The 17,689-nt window shown below is 36.9% G+C and overlaps 1 protein-coding gene across 4 annotated transcripts in view; it reads right to left on the reverse strand.

Annotated features, from left to right (window-relative positions):
• Nucleotides 1-168: 168 nt before the first annotated feature.
• The window catches only part of srcin1b (SRC kinase signaling inhibitor 1b), a 51,211-nt gene continuing 33,690 nt past the window's right edge, over nt 169-17,689 (reverse strand). For 2 of the 4 annotated variants that reach the window (XM_084398814.1, XM_084398812.1), the window contains 11 exons: nt 17,231-17,391; nt 16,250-16,425; nt 16,023-16,153; nt 15,019-15,166; nt 14,720-14,940; nt 13,723-13,955; nt 13,249-13,537; nt 12,882-13,024; nt 12,021-12,197; nt 8,765-8,894; nt 169-1,993 (listed from right to left, as the gene is read on the reverse strand). In XM_084398814.1, coding sequence (XP_084254940.1) covers nt 1,920-1,993; nt 8,765-8,894; nt 12,021-12,197; nt 12,882-13,024; nt 13,249-13,537; nt 13,723-13,955; nt 14,720-14,940; nt 15,019-15,166; nt 16,023-16,153; nt 16,250-16,425; nt 17,231-17,391 — 1,883 coding nt within the window. In that variant the 3' untranslated portion in view covers nt 169-1,919. Of the gene's footprint in view, nt 1,994-8,753; nt 8,895-12,020; nt 12,198-12,881; nt 13,025-13,248; nt 13,538-13,722; nt 13,956-14,719; nt 14,941-15,018; nt 15,167-16,022; nt 16,154-16,249; nt 16,426-17,230; nt 17,392-17,689 lie in introns of all 4 variants that reach the window. The other 2 variants (XM_084398813.1, XM_084398815.1) reach the window with 2 other exon arrangements.

Below are 17,689 nucleotides of genomic sequence, written 5' to 3' on the forward strand. Positions count from 1 at the left end.
ATATACATTCTATATGTTGCATTAATGAAAAATGGGGGTTACTTTTTTTTAAGACATGTTAAATCACCAAAGCGGTTTGGAATGCTTGAATGGTTTGTTACAGATCAGACAACAGTGAAAAGGATCTGATTGACCCGTCTACTCACATAGAACTATTTTTATTCTTAAAAAAAAAAAAAAAAAAAAGTGTCTCTTGATTAATTCGGAAATCCATCTATCTTACACTTGTAAACAGAACTTACAGAGAGAGGATTCTGCATGCAGACTTTGAGAAGATATCTATCTACATGCAGTTCAGAACTCTCAAAATCTTTTGGTAGAAAAAAAAAAAGTTTACAAAAAATACCCTAAATTAACATATCCATGATCATACAGTTTATATACAGTTACACAGTTCTTCTGTTGTTTTGCACATTTATCAGCGTGTTAACACAGCATATGGTGCTCGGATGTGTGTCGCATCAGAGTTTGGGTCTATTCTACTTCAGTGAAGTCATTTTAAGACACGAAAAAGAAAGTAATGAGGTATGTATTAGGCATCTGATGGACACGACCACCAAGCCAAACTATAGCATCTTTTAAATATATATATATGTGTGTGTGTGTGTGCATATACATATATACACACACACATACTGTACTAAGCAGAAAATGGAGAAACAATGGCAGTGAGGCAGTTGTTTTTACAAACCCTTGGCATTCATTAAATATGAATGTAATTTCGATTTATTGGAATATTGATCTAAACAGTCTATAGCAATTTAATATTCACCGTCGACTGGTTACTCATCATACGACAACGTTGCGAATACGTCCCAGCGACACACAAAGTGCTTCACGCATACATTTAAATATGCTGTCAAATAACAAAATATAATGCTTATTTTTTGCTCTCACACTTCAAATCCACTGGGGGAAACACACAGAAAACTGATTTTGATTCATAAAGTATTAAGATTGCAGGTTTCATTCTTCATCATACGCTTTTCAAGAACTCATACAATATGAATTTTGGATAAGGCATGTAACCTCACGTCATCTCAGTAATCTTTACACATTCTCCCTTTTTAGTATAAAAATACAAAAGTTAATCTTATATAAAATATCTAGCTTATTCTTGATAAATATTCACCAATTATCTTGTCGTCAATAGCTTGAAGATGTTAACTGCTGTATTTAACTGTAAGGTAACATTTATTTTCTAGTTGAATAGACAATTTTCTTTATAGAAAGTCAAGTCTACTGAGATTAATTCGATAATTCTGATTCGCACTTAAGCTAATATCTAAAACTGACCCAACTACACATCGGTTGAAGGGCGAATCTCGTGAAACCTGTCATGAACAATAATTTCGTAGTCATATTTCACCCCAAAACAAAAAAAAAACAAAAAAAAATTATGATCAGAAATCAGAATTTCCTTAATATTTTGACATAAGAGGTTTTTATATCATTAAAACATGCTTATATGTTTTATATATACAGCAGAATGTGCATCTAATATAAAAATAAACTCCAAAATAAAAGGTGTTCAAAATGCATTACAGTAATGAGGATGCATTTTGGGGTGAAATTATTATTATAAATAATTAATAATTAATAATTATTATAAAATAAATGCCAAACATTTCAATAGTCCTGAAAGAAGCTTGATTCTTAAGTTTTGGGATCAAATATGATACGGGCATGTTTTCATGAGATTCACCCTAAATTGTTTCACAATTACTGTATATTACCATAAGTTTGTTTACATTAGTGGATTGTAACTGCTTCATGTTTAGTATACCATATAGTTTACATTGAGTATACATATGCTGGCTCTTATTTGTAATCATACGACCAGCTTTTTTTAAATATAAAATTACAATTGGACTCGTACCTTGGTCAAAGCTCTTCGGTACTGATGTGTTGTGCTTGCTTTAGCGGAGGAGATGCTTTAGGTCACCTGTGCTTCCCCTGGTTTCCAGGGTCATCGTCGCCATGAAGCGTTCACCTTGGATAGGATCAGATCTCAGGGTAAAAGGGAGGCAATGTAGGACCACTCAGGGCAATTCTTGGAGGCTGATAGTCAACATGCCAGTACAAAAAAAAAAGATTGGCAATGCTAGGACAATCTGAGGCCGTGAGACAGAAAAGGAAATGGAGGTTTGACCAAAAATGAAATCCTTCCTTTATGAAAACAAAAAATAACTGTGTTGGATAAAGTCAATTCTTATTCATTATCCTCAATTGAATCCTATTTACTTGCTTTTATTTCAACTAATCTAAAAAAATGTCATAACTAGCTTTGCTTAAAAAGGAAGAATTGTATGACTCTCTGACTAAAGGAATAGATACAGGGCTTGTGTTGTATATACAACATATATAGATACTAAGACTTGTAACCTCAGCATAATGAGAAGAGGTCAGGAAAGGATGGACTGGGGATAAAATACAAGCAAGTTAGGACAGGTGAGTGGATAAAAGAAGAGAAAAGAAAGAAATAATCAATACATCGTCATTTCCAGTGCAATCTTTCTGTGTCCACTAAACGTTTAGCAATGCATAGACTGAGAGAGACGAGTGATTTTGCCTTCCTCCTTTTTGTCACACACACAATGGTCACTAGGAGGCAGTCTTTCTTCATAGTTTCTGTGATAGTCAATATCAAAAGATTATTTGGAGGTTATCAAAGTAGCTTAATACTTATTCAGCCAAATAAATGGACTTGTGCTGAACACATTGAACTTTTACACTAATACACTAAAACTATTAAAAATGTGTTAATTGAAATAAAGCAGATATCAAATAAAATATAAATATTAGATGATAAACTTAAATGAAAATGCCTTGCCTTGGCAACTAATTGAAATTAAATAAGTTGAAGTAAAATTAAAATACTAAAACTAAAATAAAGCTACATAGAACATGACAAAAGCACATACAATCACTAAAATAACACTGACGTACAAGATATATCAGTGTGCTCAGAAAACAAGTAGATACTCCTTGTCTGTAATCACATTAATATTCAGATTTTGATTTGAAATATGGTGACGGGAAGAGAGATATTTTGAACTATGCCACCAACAGAAGAGCAACCAAATTCAACCTACCTAGGCTGATGATAAAAAAAGAAAGAAGCTGAAATGATTTTAATTTGAGCATTTTTACTAGCAGCAACCACCACACAAAAAAAGCCACACCCATAATGATATCCAAAATTCCATTCCAACTGTACACTCAACATCACATATATTCTGATTGGCTGTGGTTGAGTGACATCACACTGCATTGTTGCTCGCTTTCACTGTGGACCGACAAATTATCTGGAAATCTTTGTGTCTGACTAGCAGCATTTATTTCTCTCACCATGTGGCACTTTTTTAATCCTTCGTTTCTCTCTCTCTCTCTGATAAAATAATTATTTACCAGAGCAGCTTTGGAATATATGTACACAAAGTATTTGCTAACAAATGAGCAAGCTAAGCTCAGAAGCACCAACTCAGCTTAGAAAATCAGGCTGAATAATTTTTCCACATCACTGCTCCCCACAGCGCTGTTAGTTTAAGGGCACTCAGCGAAAGCTGCACTGCGAGCGTCTCTACAAGCAAGTGCACGATTCCATCCACCTTATTAAACATCTACAGCGAGGTCCTTCAAAACCCCACAAACGCACACACCACTGAAAATGGCACAAGCACAAACATTTCTTTCCGCTCAGGGTCAACAAACAATTTGACCTTTCAAGAATAAATATTCCCTTCTTCACAGCCTTCTGTGTTCGCCCTCACTGAGCCAAAATGGTCAACAGAGCGAGCGTCCGGACAGTCTGTTGTCCGATTCACGGCACAGACCTCCCATTAAGCCCGGGCGAAGACTCTCCCCGGGAGAGGACGGCCTGCCGCAGTTTGTGCCGTTGCCAAATTAGCCAGATCTTTGCCTGGGAACAGAGCCGGAGCTGTTGGTCATTGACTGATGACTGCGAACCGTGTCCCGTCGAGGCCGAGAACGCAGTGCTTTACCGCACTGAACACACACACGAGACTGATCTGCTGTCGGCGCTAATGAAGACAGCTGCCTGCACACACACACGCTCAGGCCAAGATTACAGGCCAATCATGAAGGGGATTAGAATCAAACTAATGTGGACGCAGCCTTTAGAGGACAAACAAAGTCTTGTGCAGTATTGCTGTCTTAGCAGCGTTTTAATCACTCGCTCGCTGCAACAAAATAAAGGAGCGATTCAGTCAGTATACTAGTTTAAAGTAAGTGCATCAAGGCCGCATTTACATAACATTGTTTAAGTGACCCAAATCCGATTTATTCCTCCAAAATCCGGCACAAACATGACTCTCGAATATGCAAACAGGAAGAAAAAAAGCACATGGATTTCAAGGTCGGTTTCAGGCCTCATTCTTATGTGTATATTCCATAGACAGTAATTATTAATTATTATGTAATTTTGCCTCCACGTCCCCCCGATTGCCCGCGAGCTTCTCCTCATGTCCATACGGTAATCTCTCTACTGTGCGACAGAGAGTCGCGTGGTTATGATGCAATCGTTAGCCTGTTTTTACAAAAACTGCTTCTACGTGGCCATAACGTAAGATACAAGCCGTTTATACATTGCCGTGTTTCTTTAGAAATAAATAATGGACAAATGGAGTCTTTAAACGCCTCAGATGTAAAGTTATTCGCTGTCAAAGTGACGCCAAAATGAATGGGAGTCAATGGAATGCTAACAGATGGTCTGCTAATCAATGGCGGCGCCCGGGGAAGCTTCACTTTTTCCTGAAAGATTACCCCCCTGGTATATTCCCATCAATGTGAGTCCTACACCATTGAAAAAAATGATGAATGATGTCAACTCAACCGCGATCACATGACTCTTTTCAATGGCGCAATGGAGGACGAAGGCTCAGCCCAGTGGAGGAATGCTGAAGTTTGATGTCTTTTGAGCCTTTAGCTTGTATTATCATTTCGTCTGTCTATTGCAAATTGCCTAACGCTTTTCCAGGTCAGTACGCCTACCTTGGGTTGTTTCGCCAAGTGTATAGTGTAAATGCAGATATCGGAAATGGGTCACTTTTCAAAGAAGATGTAAGGAGTTTAAAGCCTGGCATGACTATAATATAGGGTATGTTTGATAATGGCATACCACTACCATACCACTTACAGTATTTGTTATTTTAGTATGCACCAAGCGATGTTGTATAACTAACACTAAAACTATTACAAATCTTTCCATTAATTGAAACAAAAACTAATACAAATCAAACGACTACAACTAAAACTATAATTAAAATGAATACCAAAAATATAAAAAATAAAATCTATAATAGTATATAAATAATACTAAAATAACACTGGCACCAAGTATACTGTGTACAGTATGTAAATAATATAAAGCACGTAATTCTACAGTACATCCCATTATGCAATGCACTCATTTTGACTGATGAAAAAGAGTTTCAGCTTTTTTTTGTGTGCCAGTTTTCATATTGAGAGTCAAACTTGGATCACATCCATAAGCATAATCAGTATACAGTATTCCATTACATTTATGCTTGTGGTAGACACTTTTTTTTATCAGTTCATGCATTCCCTGGGAATCATGACCTTGGTGTTTCTATATAGTAGCCTACCATGCTGTTTGAGCTACAGTATGATAGCATACCGTTCTATAAACCTTCCTGTTATTTAAATGAATTAAATCTAACCAAGTGAGCAGTCGCAGTTTATAAAATGTGTGGAATGCAGGAATCAGACTGGCTGCTATAAAGCCAATTCACACTGTTTCGCCAACTGAACAAACATGTTCAATCGGCGAAAACGAGCGCAGACAAACGCCAACAGGGTTAACACACTGATCCGACAAAACCCGACGAAGTTTCAGTCTTCGTCTGTCAGCATCTGACGGTGTGATGAGAACTGGCCTATAGAGCGGCTGTTTGCCTCATTCAATGTTTAATTCCCTCAGTCTGCCTTAGAAACACTTCTTGGTGACAGGTATCCGTGACAACAACACATGGACAGGAATCCATCCAATCACACAGAGGAATCGCAGACAAACACAACCTATCTCTTTCTGTGTGAAATTCACATAAAAATGAGAATTCTGTCATTTATAGATCTAAACCTGCTTGACTTACTTTCTTCTTGTATGGACTACATTTCTCATGCTTTTATGGTGCAGTTTTGTGAAAAAAAAAAAAAAACACCTTTAAAACAACAGCTTACAAACATTTTTCTCCTGCAACAAAAGAAAGAAAGTCATGCACGACACGAGGATGAGAAAATGACAATTAGCATTTTTAGGTGATCTGTTCCTTTAACCGGCTTGTCTGTAAAACATCTTATCTTGCAGTCATGTCGCTTCCAATTAAAAGATTCACTATTTTCATTTTGGAGACATTAATTTCCCCCTGAAGTGAATTAAAGCGACTGCAGCAGGCTGGGTAACTTTACAGTTTACAGTTAGCTAATAGTCTAGTGAGAGAGAGATAGCAGAAGATGGAGGAGAGAAACTTATCTCATCCTTTTCTCTGTCTTTCCATCCCGTTTTTCACTTCCTTCCCTCAGGGTTTGCATGCAATCTCTCTCTCTCGCCTCTCGTTCTTTCGGGATGGATTTTGGGGAACGCTGACTTTGCGAGTTGCTCTGATAGACTGCAAGAGTACAGGAACACTGCAGTGTTAACTTTTCCTCTTCGCTGTCATATTCATCACACTTAACGTTGTGTGATTCTGAATTAAAAGCCGTTTTGTTTTTGTCCTACGCTCTTAGAAAAACAAAAAAACACACAAGTTATGAGAAATCAAGATTAACAAAACACGACGTGAAATACAACTTATGTACCTTGTTCGTCGTAACAAAAAGTTATTGTGTTCACATCTGTCAACTGTCATTCTGACTGTCATCTGACGGTCCGGTGATATTTGACTCAGTGAAGGAAGTACACGGATACTCTTTTGGGATTTCTAGGTATTGTATACCATGTCATGATTTTGTTAATCTTGATTTCTCACATTTGTGTTTTTTCTGGGCAAGACGGAGTGAACTATTAGAGTCACATGAACATGTTGTGCAGTTGTGCACTGAAGACTAACGGCCAAGTTAGTCAACTATCCCTTTAAGGTTTCATTTTAGGGTCAACTATCCCTTTAAGGTTCTATATATAACCTCTTCTACTAAGAATGTATTTACTTTCCTAATATGTGTTCCTGGTCTTTTTGTCCATTACTTAGTGTGCATTATTATAAAAAATAAAATAAAAATAAAGTATTAATCTTTTTTTTTACAATCCAATCAATTCCTGATGGATAAAATCTCAACCACATATTTTTTCCCCCTCACCAAACTCAGATTAAGACATTGCAAAAGCAGTTTTATGTTCACTTTAACATCCTAAATTAAACCCCTTTTTTCCTGGTTGGTAGCAAGCCAAAACTGAACATGATCAAAGCACAAGTCTCATCTCCAATTCCTTCTCTTTTCTGACCAATCTTTCAAAAGCTTTGACACATTAAAGCATCACAGTGACAATGTCAGAAAGTATCTAGGTCACTTATGCCATATATCTCCTTGACCTGTCCTGTCACAAGAACAGTACAAAAGGTTCTTTCAACTGGGACCTGGCAGCTCGAGTACTCATCAAAACACTGCTTCAGACCAGTATATTTACTTAAAGGATTGTAGACAAAGAGTGAAAGAGAACGAAAAGAAAACTGAAAGATGGCACAAGGACAGGGACTTCAATTTGCCCGATTAGCTGGCATCGTTACGACTTCATTGGCATGTTGAACACCGCTGAGATGCCAACCACCATCTCATTTAAGGACATTTAGGCATGAAAAATATTCTACGCAAGTGCACTACAGTTTAAAAGTTTGGGGTCAGTAAGATTTTTTTATTAATCATTTTATTTAGCATTCAATTGATCAAAAATGGCAGTAAATACATCAAATAAATACTTCACAATAATATGAAGCAGCACAACTGTTTCCAACGTTGATAATAACAAGAAACGCTTCAGAAAATCATCATATTAGAATGATTTCTGAAGGATCATGTGACACTGAAGACTGGAGTAACGATGCTGAAAATTCAGCTTTGCATCACAGGAATAAATTACATTTTAAACTACATTCAAATAGAAAAGTTATTTTAAATTGTAATTATATTTAACAATATTACTATTTTTACTGCATTTTTGATCAAATACATGCAGACTTAGTGAGCATAAGAGACTTACCGACCCCATAATTTTGAACGATAATGTATGTAGGTGCTTATTGATTTCACGTCTGCGTTTTTATTACACGCTTTTGCATCTTGCGTACCATATATTTCTGCTGTACGTCAACTTTTTCTCCAAGAGTAGAAACAAAACCACAAACAGAGACACTATGTCTTTTGGCGTTGTTCTCTGGCATTGTGATACACTATATTGTGCTGTTTGGTTTTCCTGGAAGAATAGCTCATGTCGCATGGAAGAGAAAAATACGTAATCTGTGAGCGTACGGGGAAATCAGAGGAACTTGTGCATACTGAACCCCACTGCACATTGGACAACTATAACATCCGTGCAGCAACTGGAGATGTAGCAGCTAATCTGGAAGTAAGTGCTCAGCTGCATGTGTTACAGTCATTGGAGTCGACGGATGAGTTTGCACTTTACGACAGTTCTGACTCGTGCCTTTAGCGTGGATCAGAGCGAGAGCGTCAGTCTGCGGGATAGCAGGGCGCAGCGATTGTTAGAAGTGGAATACCTGCTGCTGACCCTGCTGTAGTTTAGGGAACTCCTCTTGTTTTCTGCTCCTGCGCTCCAGACTGCTCTGCTGTAGGTGTCGAAGACGAGACGCTGCAGACGACTGAACCAGTTTCCCCGAGCCCGGAGGAGTGCCTACAGGCTGACAAACATGAAGAAACAACAGCAGGTTGGAAAATGACCGTGTTTGTTTTAGCCATTGGGACTGAGTTTGAATAATTCACATTTGTTGGAAGCGTGTCACGATGAAAGCTCTGCTCCAAAACCCAGTGCGCTGACCACCAACGCAACACGTCTGCGTCTGATGTGAAGGCTGTTACACATCATTTTTTTAACCAAGAATATGTGAGTTGCATTATGTTTTTGATTGCTAAGATGGTGAGCTAGTAGTGGAATGGAAGCCCATATCTACCTTAGAGTGAAAATAAAACTAATTGTGAGAAATAATGTCTCTGGTGCTAACTGGAAAAATGTTACGATTTTTAAAAAAAAATTTTTTTACTTCATCGGAATGGTACAAAACTTGGTAAAGGTTTTGGTACTTGATGTGTAAACACACAGACACACACAAAACCATGGAGATGAATCGAAAAGGTTAAATGGTCCTGAAAAAAATTATGGCAAAAAAATGGTCAAAAATGACGAATTTCATCTAGTGGAAACGTTTGGTACTGCACCCAAACAAATTCTTACTGAAAGCTCATTTTTTGAGATATAAACCTCGAATTTGGAACACAACTTGTTTATATTAATGGCTTTACTCACAGTTTTAAAGCAAAACGTTTTTTAGAAAATATATATTTCATATAAAAAATTGAAAATGGTATATTTGTGCATTTTTTTCATAACAATAAATGCAAACTTTTATAACCTTTTTTCAAGTTCACCTTTTTAAACTTTTTTCCACTCCAGCAATAATCTGCCAAGTGTCGTCTTTAAAAAGAGACCAAACTTACGTCTGTGCTCCAAAGCATTCAAGATTTATGACCGTTTAATTTGGAAATTGCATTTTCAGGTCTATGCTCAAAAAAGTGAATAAATGGATTATAACTAGTGCATAAATATAACTTAGAACTATAAAATCCCCTAAAAATACAAAATACATAATAAAAAAATATTATCGAACTAAAAAAAACAACAGTACAATCATTTGTGATTGAAATAAAATTTAAAATCGGTCATTTTTGATGATCCATCCATTCTCTGTTTTATATAGTACTATATATTTACTATAATAACTGTAAAATGTGTACAAACTGAGCATTAGTCGAGACTCTTCTGCATTTCACGTGAGGCGCATTAACTGTGTGAACGCAACGCTAACCATGAAGAGCATTTCAAATCAGTCACTGATCCACAAGCGACCGGTTCGGTTGCTGCATATGTGGACGCAGTTCGCTAGGTTTTGGAACGGAGCCTAAGGAATAGAAATAGAAACACTAATTGAATGAAAGAAAGAGGCACAGGGAATCTCTATAGACCAGCATGCAGCAGTAGTAGTGTTGACTGACACCCTGCATGTGTGCAAAGAAGCTGATATTAGCACTGTTTCGCACTTCTACACTCTTTCTTTCACTGCGAGAGATTAGTAGTACTCCTCACAATGCAGCAAGATACACACATACAGTACATACACAAACACAGGCTGTCCGGATATCTCAGGTGACACTGACACCTGACACGTTTTCTTCAGAGGTTCTGAATTTATTGGTCACTACTGCTATAGTTTTCTGTAACAAATGGCTTGTTGATGCAGTAAACGGAATGAGTGACATTGAGGGAAGTACAAAGGTAAGAAAGATATACTGTATGGAGAAGCTGTGGAGACAGATGAGCAGGCACAGTTCATTTAGACTGCAGTAACTGACGTGGTTTTGTGTTGCTTGTTTGTTCTTGGCTCTTGAACGTTTTGCTTTAAAGACTTTAAGCTTGTTAAATTGATTTCGCTACTACAATGTCACAGCATTACTGTCACTGTGCAGAAGAGGCACAGTTTGAGAGAGGAAAAGAGATGACCTTGACTGATATCAAGCTGTTTATTCCATCAGCTTAGCTCATAAAGAAAAGAATGTGATTCCTTTAATAATGACAGTGCTAATAATTATTTGCATGTAACTTTTGCAGTTACAGAATTTATATAATTTTTTTGACAACATGTTTTTATTGATTGCTTTGAGGAAATACGTGATTTTTGTATAAATATAAAGTCACAAGGTGATTAATAAAATGAATAAACACAATTAAATTATATTAAATTATAATATATTATAAAAAATATTATTATTATTATTATTATTATCATAAAATATGTAATTACGTAATACTTAATTGCTTAATTGCTTATTATTATTTTTATATTATTATTAAATAAAATACTATTATATCATATTTAATTGCTTAAAACTTACTTGCTTTATTAAGTAATATCATAGTATTATTATTAAATAAAACAATTAAGAGAATAAATATATTTTTATATATATAAAAGATATTAATATTTTATTTAATATTATTATTATTATTAAATATTATTATTAAGTTAAATGATATTATTCATTGTATAGTATTCAATATTCTATTCTATTATAATAAAGCAATTAAGAGAAATAAGTCTCTGGGGTGGAAACAGACTTTCACATATTAGATATAACGAGTCAAGAAACAAGTAATAAAAAAAACCCACTTAGTTCCCAGTTTGTTTTTATCGCTGCGTTTCAATACTAAACTTCATTCAAGCTGTCTAATAACATGCAGCAGCACAGCTGGTTAAAGACTTGAAGAGATGACAGATTAATAGGTTTTGTGTCAGAGTGCATTAGTAAGCTTCGGGAAAAACCTCAGAACCTCAAGTTATAGGAAGGCCTGAGAGAGAGGTTTGGCAGTTTACACATTACCTCTCTCCACAGAGAGTTGCTGATCCACTGGCCTGCCCTGTCATCACTGTTAGGAGTGACCTCGGCAGGGTTTTTGGCCTGAGCAGTGACCCTCAGTCTCACTGGGGCTCTCTGAAACACCTGTCGTGTTGGTGTGTGTGGATTAGCGCATTGACGTGTTTGGGTTTGGAGAAGAATGAAAAAAAACAAACATTATTCGCAAAGCTAACAATCAAAATTATTACGTATGCATTTACTGAATAACCGACCAATCAGGAGTGAGTTTCTGTACCTCAGTGTCATCTCTCTAAATAGCTCCTAAATGTAGATACACACACTAAATGGTGACAAGGACACTATTTCATCCTTTCGACAGCCGTTTATTAGCTTTTTACCTCCAGCTCTGCCATTATCTTCTCATCTTCATCCTCATCCTCTTTCCTCCCAGAAGCGGCGATGACCGGAGGTGTGGATGAAGGTCGGGGCCCGTCCGAGGTCGATGGGCGTCTCAGTTTGACGGGTGGCGTCTGGGATTGGGTCGGTACTTCAGCCTCCTCTCTGTTCTCAATCTTCTACAAAAACAACATGTGCACGAATAGGGCAATCTAATAAACATGCAGGAACTGCAAGATATGAAGTGCAAGCAATATTAACAAACGCAGCAAAGAAAATAGCTGATCGAGTACAAAGCCAAAGTGCTCATTAATTATATTGCATCTGCTTATACAAAAGCATTTGAATTTGTAACTACGCTGCTCCTCCTTCAAATTCTGTTTAATTCTTACCAAAATTGGCTCAGATGATCACTGGACTGAGCTGCAAAGAAATGACTGACCAGAATTTTGCTCTGAATACCCTTTTCTGTTCAAAAGATATGATGATGTGAAACTAACAATTTTGAACCAAAATAGATCAGATGCTATATCTTGGCAAAACTTTAATCTATCAAAACAAAACTTGGTACACTTGAATAGCTCCATGATCTGAGGGTACATGCCAAATTTAGGAACAGCGCCACCTACAGGACATTTTTGCAGATTCCTTGGGCCATGATGAATTTGATTTTGCCTGGATCAGATGAATCACCTGTCCGCCATTTTGAAATTTGTCATAAATTTCTATATTTTCTGAACATTGGTTCAAAAATTGGTACACGTAATCGACATTATGCCATTAAAGCGCCTACATTTTTTAAAGACAGCGCCACCTAACGTTAAGAAGATATAAGGCTTTATACACTGAAAATTGTTGTTCACCTTCACACTCTTGTTTATGGTGATCACTTCTCCGCTGCTGTTGGTAGTTAGCCCAAGGCCTGATGGGAAACTTCGTCGTGGAGGAGGAGGGGGCGGAGACTTGGACGGCTTCTCTGTACGATACCGTGGCACGGTCAGCTCCCCTGATCAATTCAATCAATAAACCTAATCATCAAATCATAAAGCTCTTTTGCCAAAATAAGGCAGTTTTTGTATTTAATAAAGCAATCAAGCGATATATTTGCAATTGCGAGAATCTATAACGAGTCAAGAAACACTTAAAAGCTTTACAAATATAATTAGGCTGTAATTCAAAATCATAAGGCAGTTGTTGTAGTTCATGGTACGGTTAATACTGTAATCTCACCCGATCCCCTGCGTGGGATGCCGTCTTTGCTGGGTGGTTTTGGTGGGATTTTGCTGGGCTGATGTTCAGGAGTTAAACTGGGGGTGGAGGATGCTGAACCGGGCGCTGGGAGGGAGGATAGTTGGGGTTTTGGCGGGACGGCCGGTTTGGTGATCTGCTTGGCAGCGAAGTCCAGATCTGGAATGGCCTTCATCAGCTCAGCTTGAGTTTCCTCCAGGAGACGGTTGATGTCCTGAGCGCTGAACTGAGTCAAACTGGCTCTCTTCTCCTCCCAGTCTCGCTCCGCAGCCTAAAGACACACACCCACATGTGATACACAGATTCACATTGATCAGCAACTTTAAATAAGTCCCACCCAGAGGGAATAAAATCACAATATTTTACTAAACCCTTTAAAAACAGCCTTCAGTAATTATTCATATCCTTTCTGACATCCATGCAAGCATTTATATAAAATCTAAGTGCGTTCATTACCAGTCGGACCTCCACGGACACTCCTTTATCAGATTCTCTGCGTAAGGGCAGATCTTCTAGGCCGCTGGTCTTTATTGCCCCAGTGGAAGTGCCGTCCAGTTCAGGCATGAGGGGATCTGTTGCCCCGGCCCCTGCCAGCCAGTTTCCCAACGTGGTGCTGCCAGGAATACCACTGCTGCTCAGACTGGCACCAACGCCGGAGCCGAGCATGTTAGAAAGACTTGAGGTACCTCCTAGAATAAAAAAAATATAAAAAAAATAACTAAATAACAAATTATCCTGCATCCATCAACCAATAAATGTTCCATATTCTCTAAATATACTGTATCAGTTAATTAAATAAATCAACAGCGCTGGGTAGATTACTCACAAATTGTAGTCCATTACTGAATACAAATTACATGTAATTAGTAACTATCTATTACATTACACATTTTAGGTAACATAATCGGACTGCTTTTTGATTACCTAACTTTTTTATCACATTCATTTGAATAGTATAATCTTGATCCATACTGGTAAAAAATAATAAGAGAAACAAAAATACAAAAAATTGCCATCAACATCAACAACATTACGTCAAGGTTTCCCAAACTAGGTTTGGGAAGGAACTGCAGGGGCGAAAATAAAAATAAACGTTAAAAAATGTGGGGGAAAAAATTTATGCTGGGTGGCCTCTCAACTTTCCATTTTAATATGGTCACCTGACTTGTGGCCAGTCTGTGTTTGCAATTCCACAAAACTGTAAGACTTTCTGAACATTTATAAGCAATAGGCTTTGTTTAGGAAGAAAAAAGAATAATTAGGGAAAATCAATGAATTCTGAATTATTTAATGCTATTTTGTGCACATTAAGTAATCATGTAATCAATAAGTAACTGTAGTCTGATAATGAGTATTTTAAAAAGCTATTTTGGGAATCTGATTTCGTAATCCAGATTAGCACTACCCAGAATGAGAATCAGTTAATCAAAGAGAATGTAAAAGTGGAGTTTACCTATACTAGAGGCACTCGTTAGACCAGGGTTTGTGGTATTAGTGCCCATGGAGGCAGTGAGAGTGGCAGTGCCTGATAAGGTGCACCCTAGGTCGGGCAGATTTAGAGAGGGGCTGTTGAGAAGATCTAGATCAGAGCTCCTGCTGAAATCAGCATCACTCCCGCTGGAAACTGAACTACTGAAGTCATCGGGTGTCCTCCACACACCTTCTGATACCTGCCTGTACACAAACACACACTGAGGAATTCTTTAGGCGTGGAACTGAGCAGGAGTGAGTGTTTATGTGTGTGTGTTTTACCTTCGTAGAAGGGTTAGGGTATTGGTGATATTTCTGCAGCGTTTCAACAGGGCCTCCAGTCTGAGCGGTTCCTCTTTCAGAAACTTCACGGCTTCCACCTCCACCCTCAACACCACACGCATCTTACTTTGTAAATTGGGGAACTGATCTAAACACAGAAATTGTAGAACATCAATATATATATATATCAAGACAAGTGTAGTTCTATTATAGAACTAATGACTATTATGAGCCGTTTTCAAGCGAATCAAAATTTTATGGCGTTAACAAAGTAATCTGATGACTTTCATGAGTCGGTTCTTTTTAGTGGATAAAAAACTCTGATTCCTGAGAGACTCATACTTAAGATCCAAATCTTTTTAGTAAATCAAAAATATTGAGCTTAACCAGTGTAGTCAGACTTCCAAACAAATGATTCTTGAATCAGCTCTTTTTAGTGAATCAAAAACATGCAGCACAACCAATGTATTCTGACTCCTGAATGAATGTTCTGTTTAGTGAATCAAAAACATATAGCACAAGCGATGTCCAGTGATGTCCGACTGACTCCTTAAAGATAGAATGACTCTTATGAGTTATTATGATTCCTGAAGCACTTTTAAAAGCCATTTTTTAGTGAATCAAACACATGCAGCGGAACCAGTGTACTACGATTCCTGGAAGAATGACTCTTGAGTCGATTCGCTTAAGTCAACGAAAAACATACATCACAACAAAAGTAATCCAATTCACGGTCGAATGACTGCTATAAACAGTTTTTTTTAGTGAATCAAAAACATCCAGCTTGACCAGTTTAGTCTGAGTCCTGAACAATTGACTCTTCTGAATCAGCTCTTTTAAGTGAATCACAAACATACAACTCAACCAGTCTGACTCCAGAATGAATGACTCTTTTGAGTCTCTGTGATAAACATGACACCAGGATAATGATATAAATGCGTGGTTCTGTACGCTTATAATTGAGTTCACTCTGTGCAGATTCCTCCTTTTCATCGCGCACTCACTCTTGAGGTCAGTGACGGTCTCTCCCAGTCTCCGGAGTTCCAGACTCTTCTGTTCTATTTCCTGTTCTGTCACCAGATGATGGTTAAGCCCCGCCCCCGTCCTCATCTCCTCCACAGAGCGCTCCAGATCACTGCAGGCACAGAAGAACACATCGCATCAGGGGAAATAAATCATGTTTTTCAGTACGTGTGCAGCATTTAGAGGTTCAGTAAGTGCTTGAGCTCACTGTAGCTGTTGTATAATAAGTTCTTCTTCATTAAGATAGCGTAGCCTCTCTTCTTCAACAAGAAGACGTTGACGCTGTAATGGATCTTCTTGTGTCCGAGATGCCTCGATCAGACACATTCCCAAATCAGACTCCGTCTGCCTCAGTAACGCCTGAACTGAATCCTGGTTTTGCAGCTGTAAGACACACACAGACATGCAAGCTTGTATGAATGAATAAAATAATGTTAGATATGATTTGAAGGAATAGATATATTAAAATTACGCACTTTATATAGCATACATTTCCCATGCAATTGGCTGTAAAGCTCCAAAAAAGAATGATTTTCTTTCAAAAAAGAAAAGATTTATTCCTTAAGACATTATTTATAATAATTTTACCACAATGAAGATGTCGAATCAAGTTTTGCCATGATTCATCTAGCGAGAAATTTCATCCCCACGACGTGCAACACAGCAAAAAGTAATATTTTTTAAATATAAAATAACACCAGCTGTCCCCAAAAATAATACACACTAGTGCACAAAAATATTATAATAAATAAACAAAAAGTATATCTAAATAAATAGCCTACATATTATATATATATATATATATATATATATATATATATATATATATATATATATATATAAAAAATTTATAATAAATAAATCTGACATTATACTATATATATATATATATATATATATATATATATATAGTGTATATATATATATATATATATATATATATAAATAGTGTGCATATATATATATATATATCTTGTCTTTTCTCAAAACTTTGGTGTGTATTTAATCTGATTTTATTTTTAAAATATTTAATATATTCAATATTTGTAAAATAATATATATATATATATATATATATATATATATATTATTTTACAAATATTGAATATATTAAATATTTTTAAAATAAAATCAGATTAAATACACACCAAAGTTTTGAGAAAAGACAAGAACACAAAAAAGCACAGACCTGTAATTGTCGTAGTTGTGTGAGCTGTTTGCGCAGTTCGAGTGTGTGTTGCTGCAGGTCAGTGAGGTGCAGCTGCATCTGTGAACGGGACATTGCTATTGGCTGACAGACTCCAGTGGGCGGGGGGGGCATCAGGGCCAGAGGCGCAGACGGTGATGACACTACCAAATCCACAGCAGCAAAAGTCACACATTAAACATAAAACTTACATAAACACGTGAAATTTGATTTCAAATGTACTGTAATGGTGAAATCTGATCATCCATATAAGCCTATAAGTCATTCTACTTCAAACTCAAAATGTCTTATTTTCATATCAACCACAACAGAACAACAAAAGACATCTGATTCTTTGTCTTGATTTGGAAAATATTAGTCACATCCAAAAACAAGCCCAACACAACTCAGTACACACTCCATCTACGATACGTTGTATATTCATGCAACATACATTCAAAC

This window comes from Rutilus rutilus (assembly GCF_951802725.1).
Source record: "Rutilus rutilus genome assembly, chromosome: 24".
Classification (NCBI taxonomy): Eukaryota; Metazoa; Chordata; class Actinopteri; order Cypriniformes; family Leuciscidae; genus Rutilus; species Rutilus rutilus.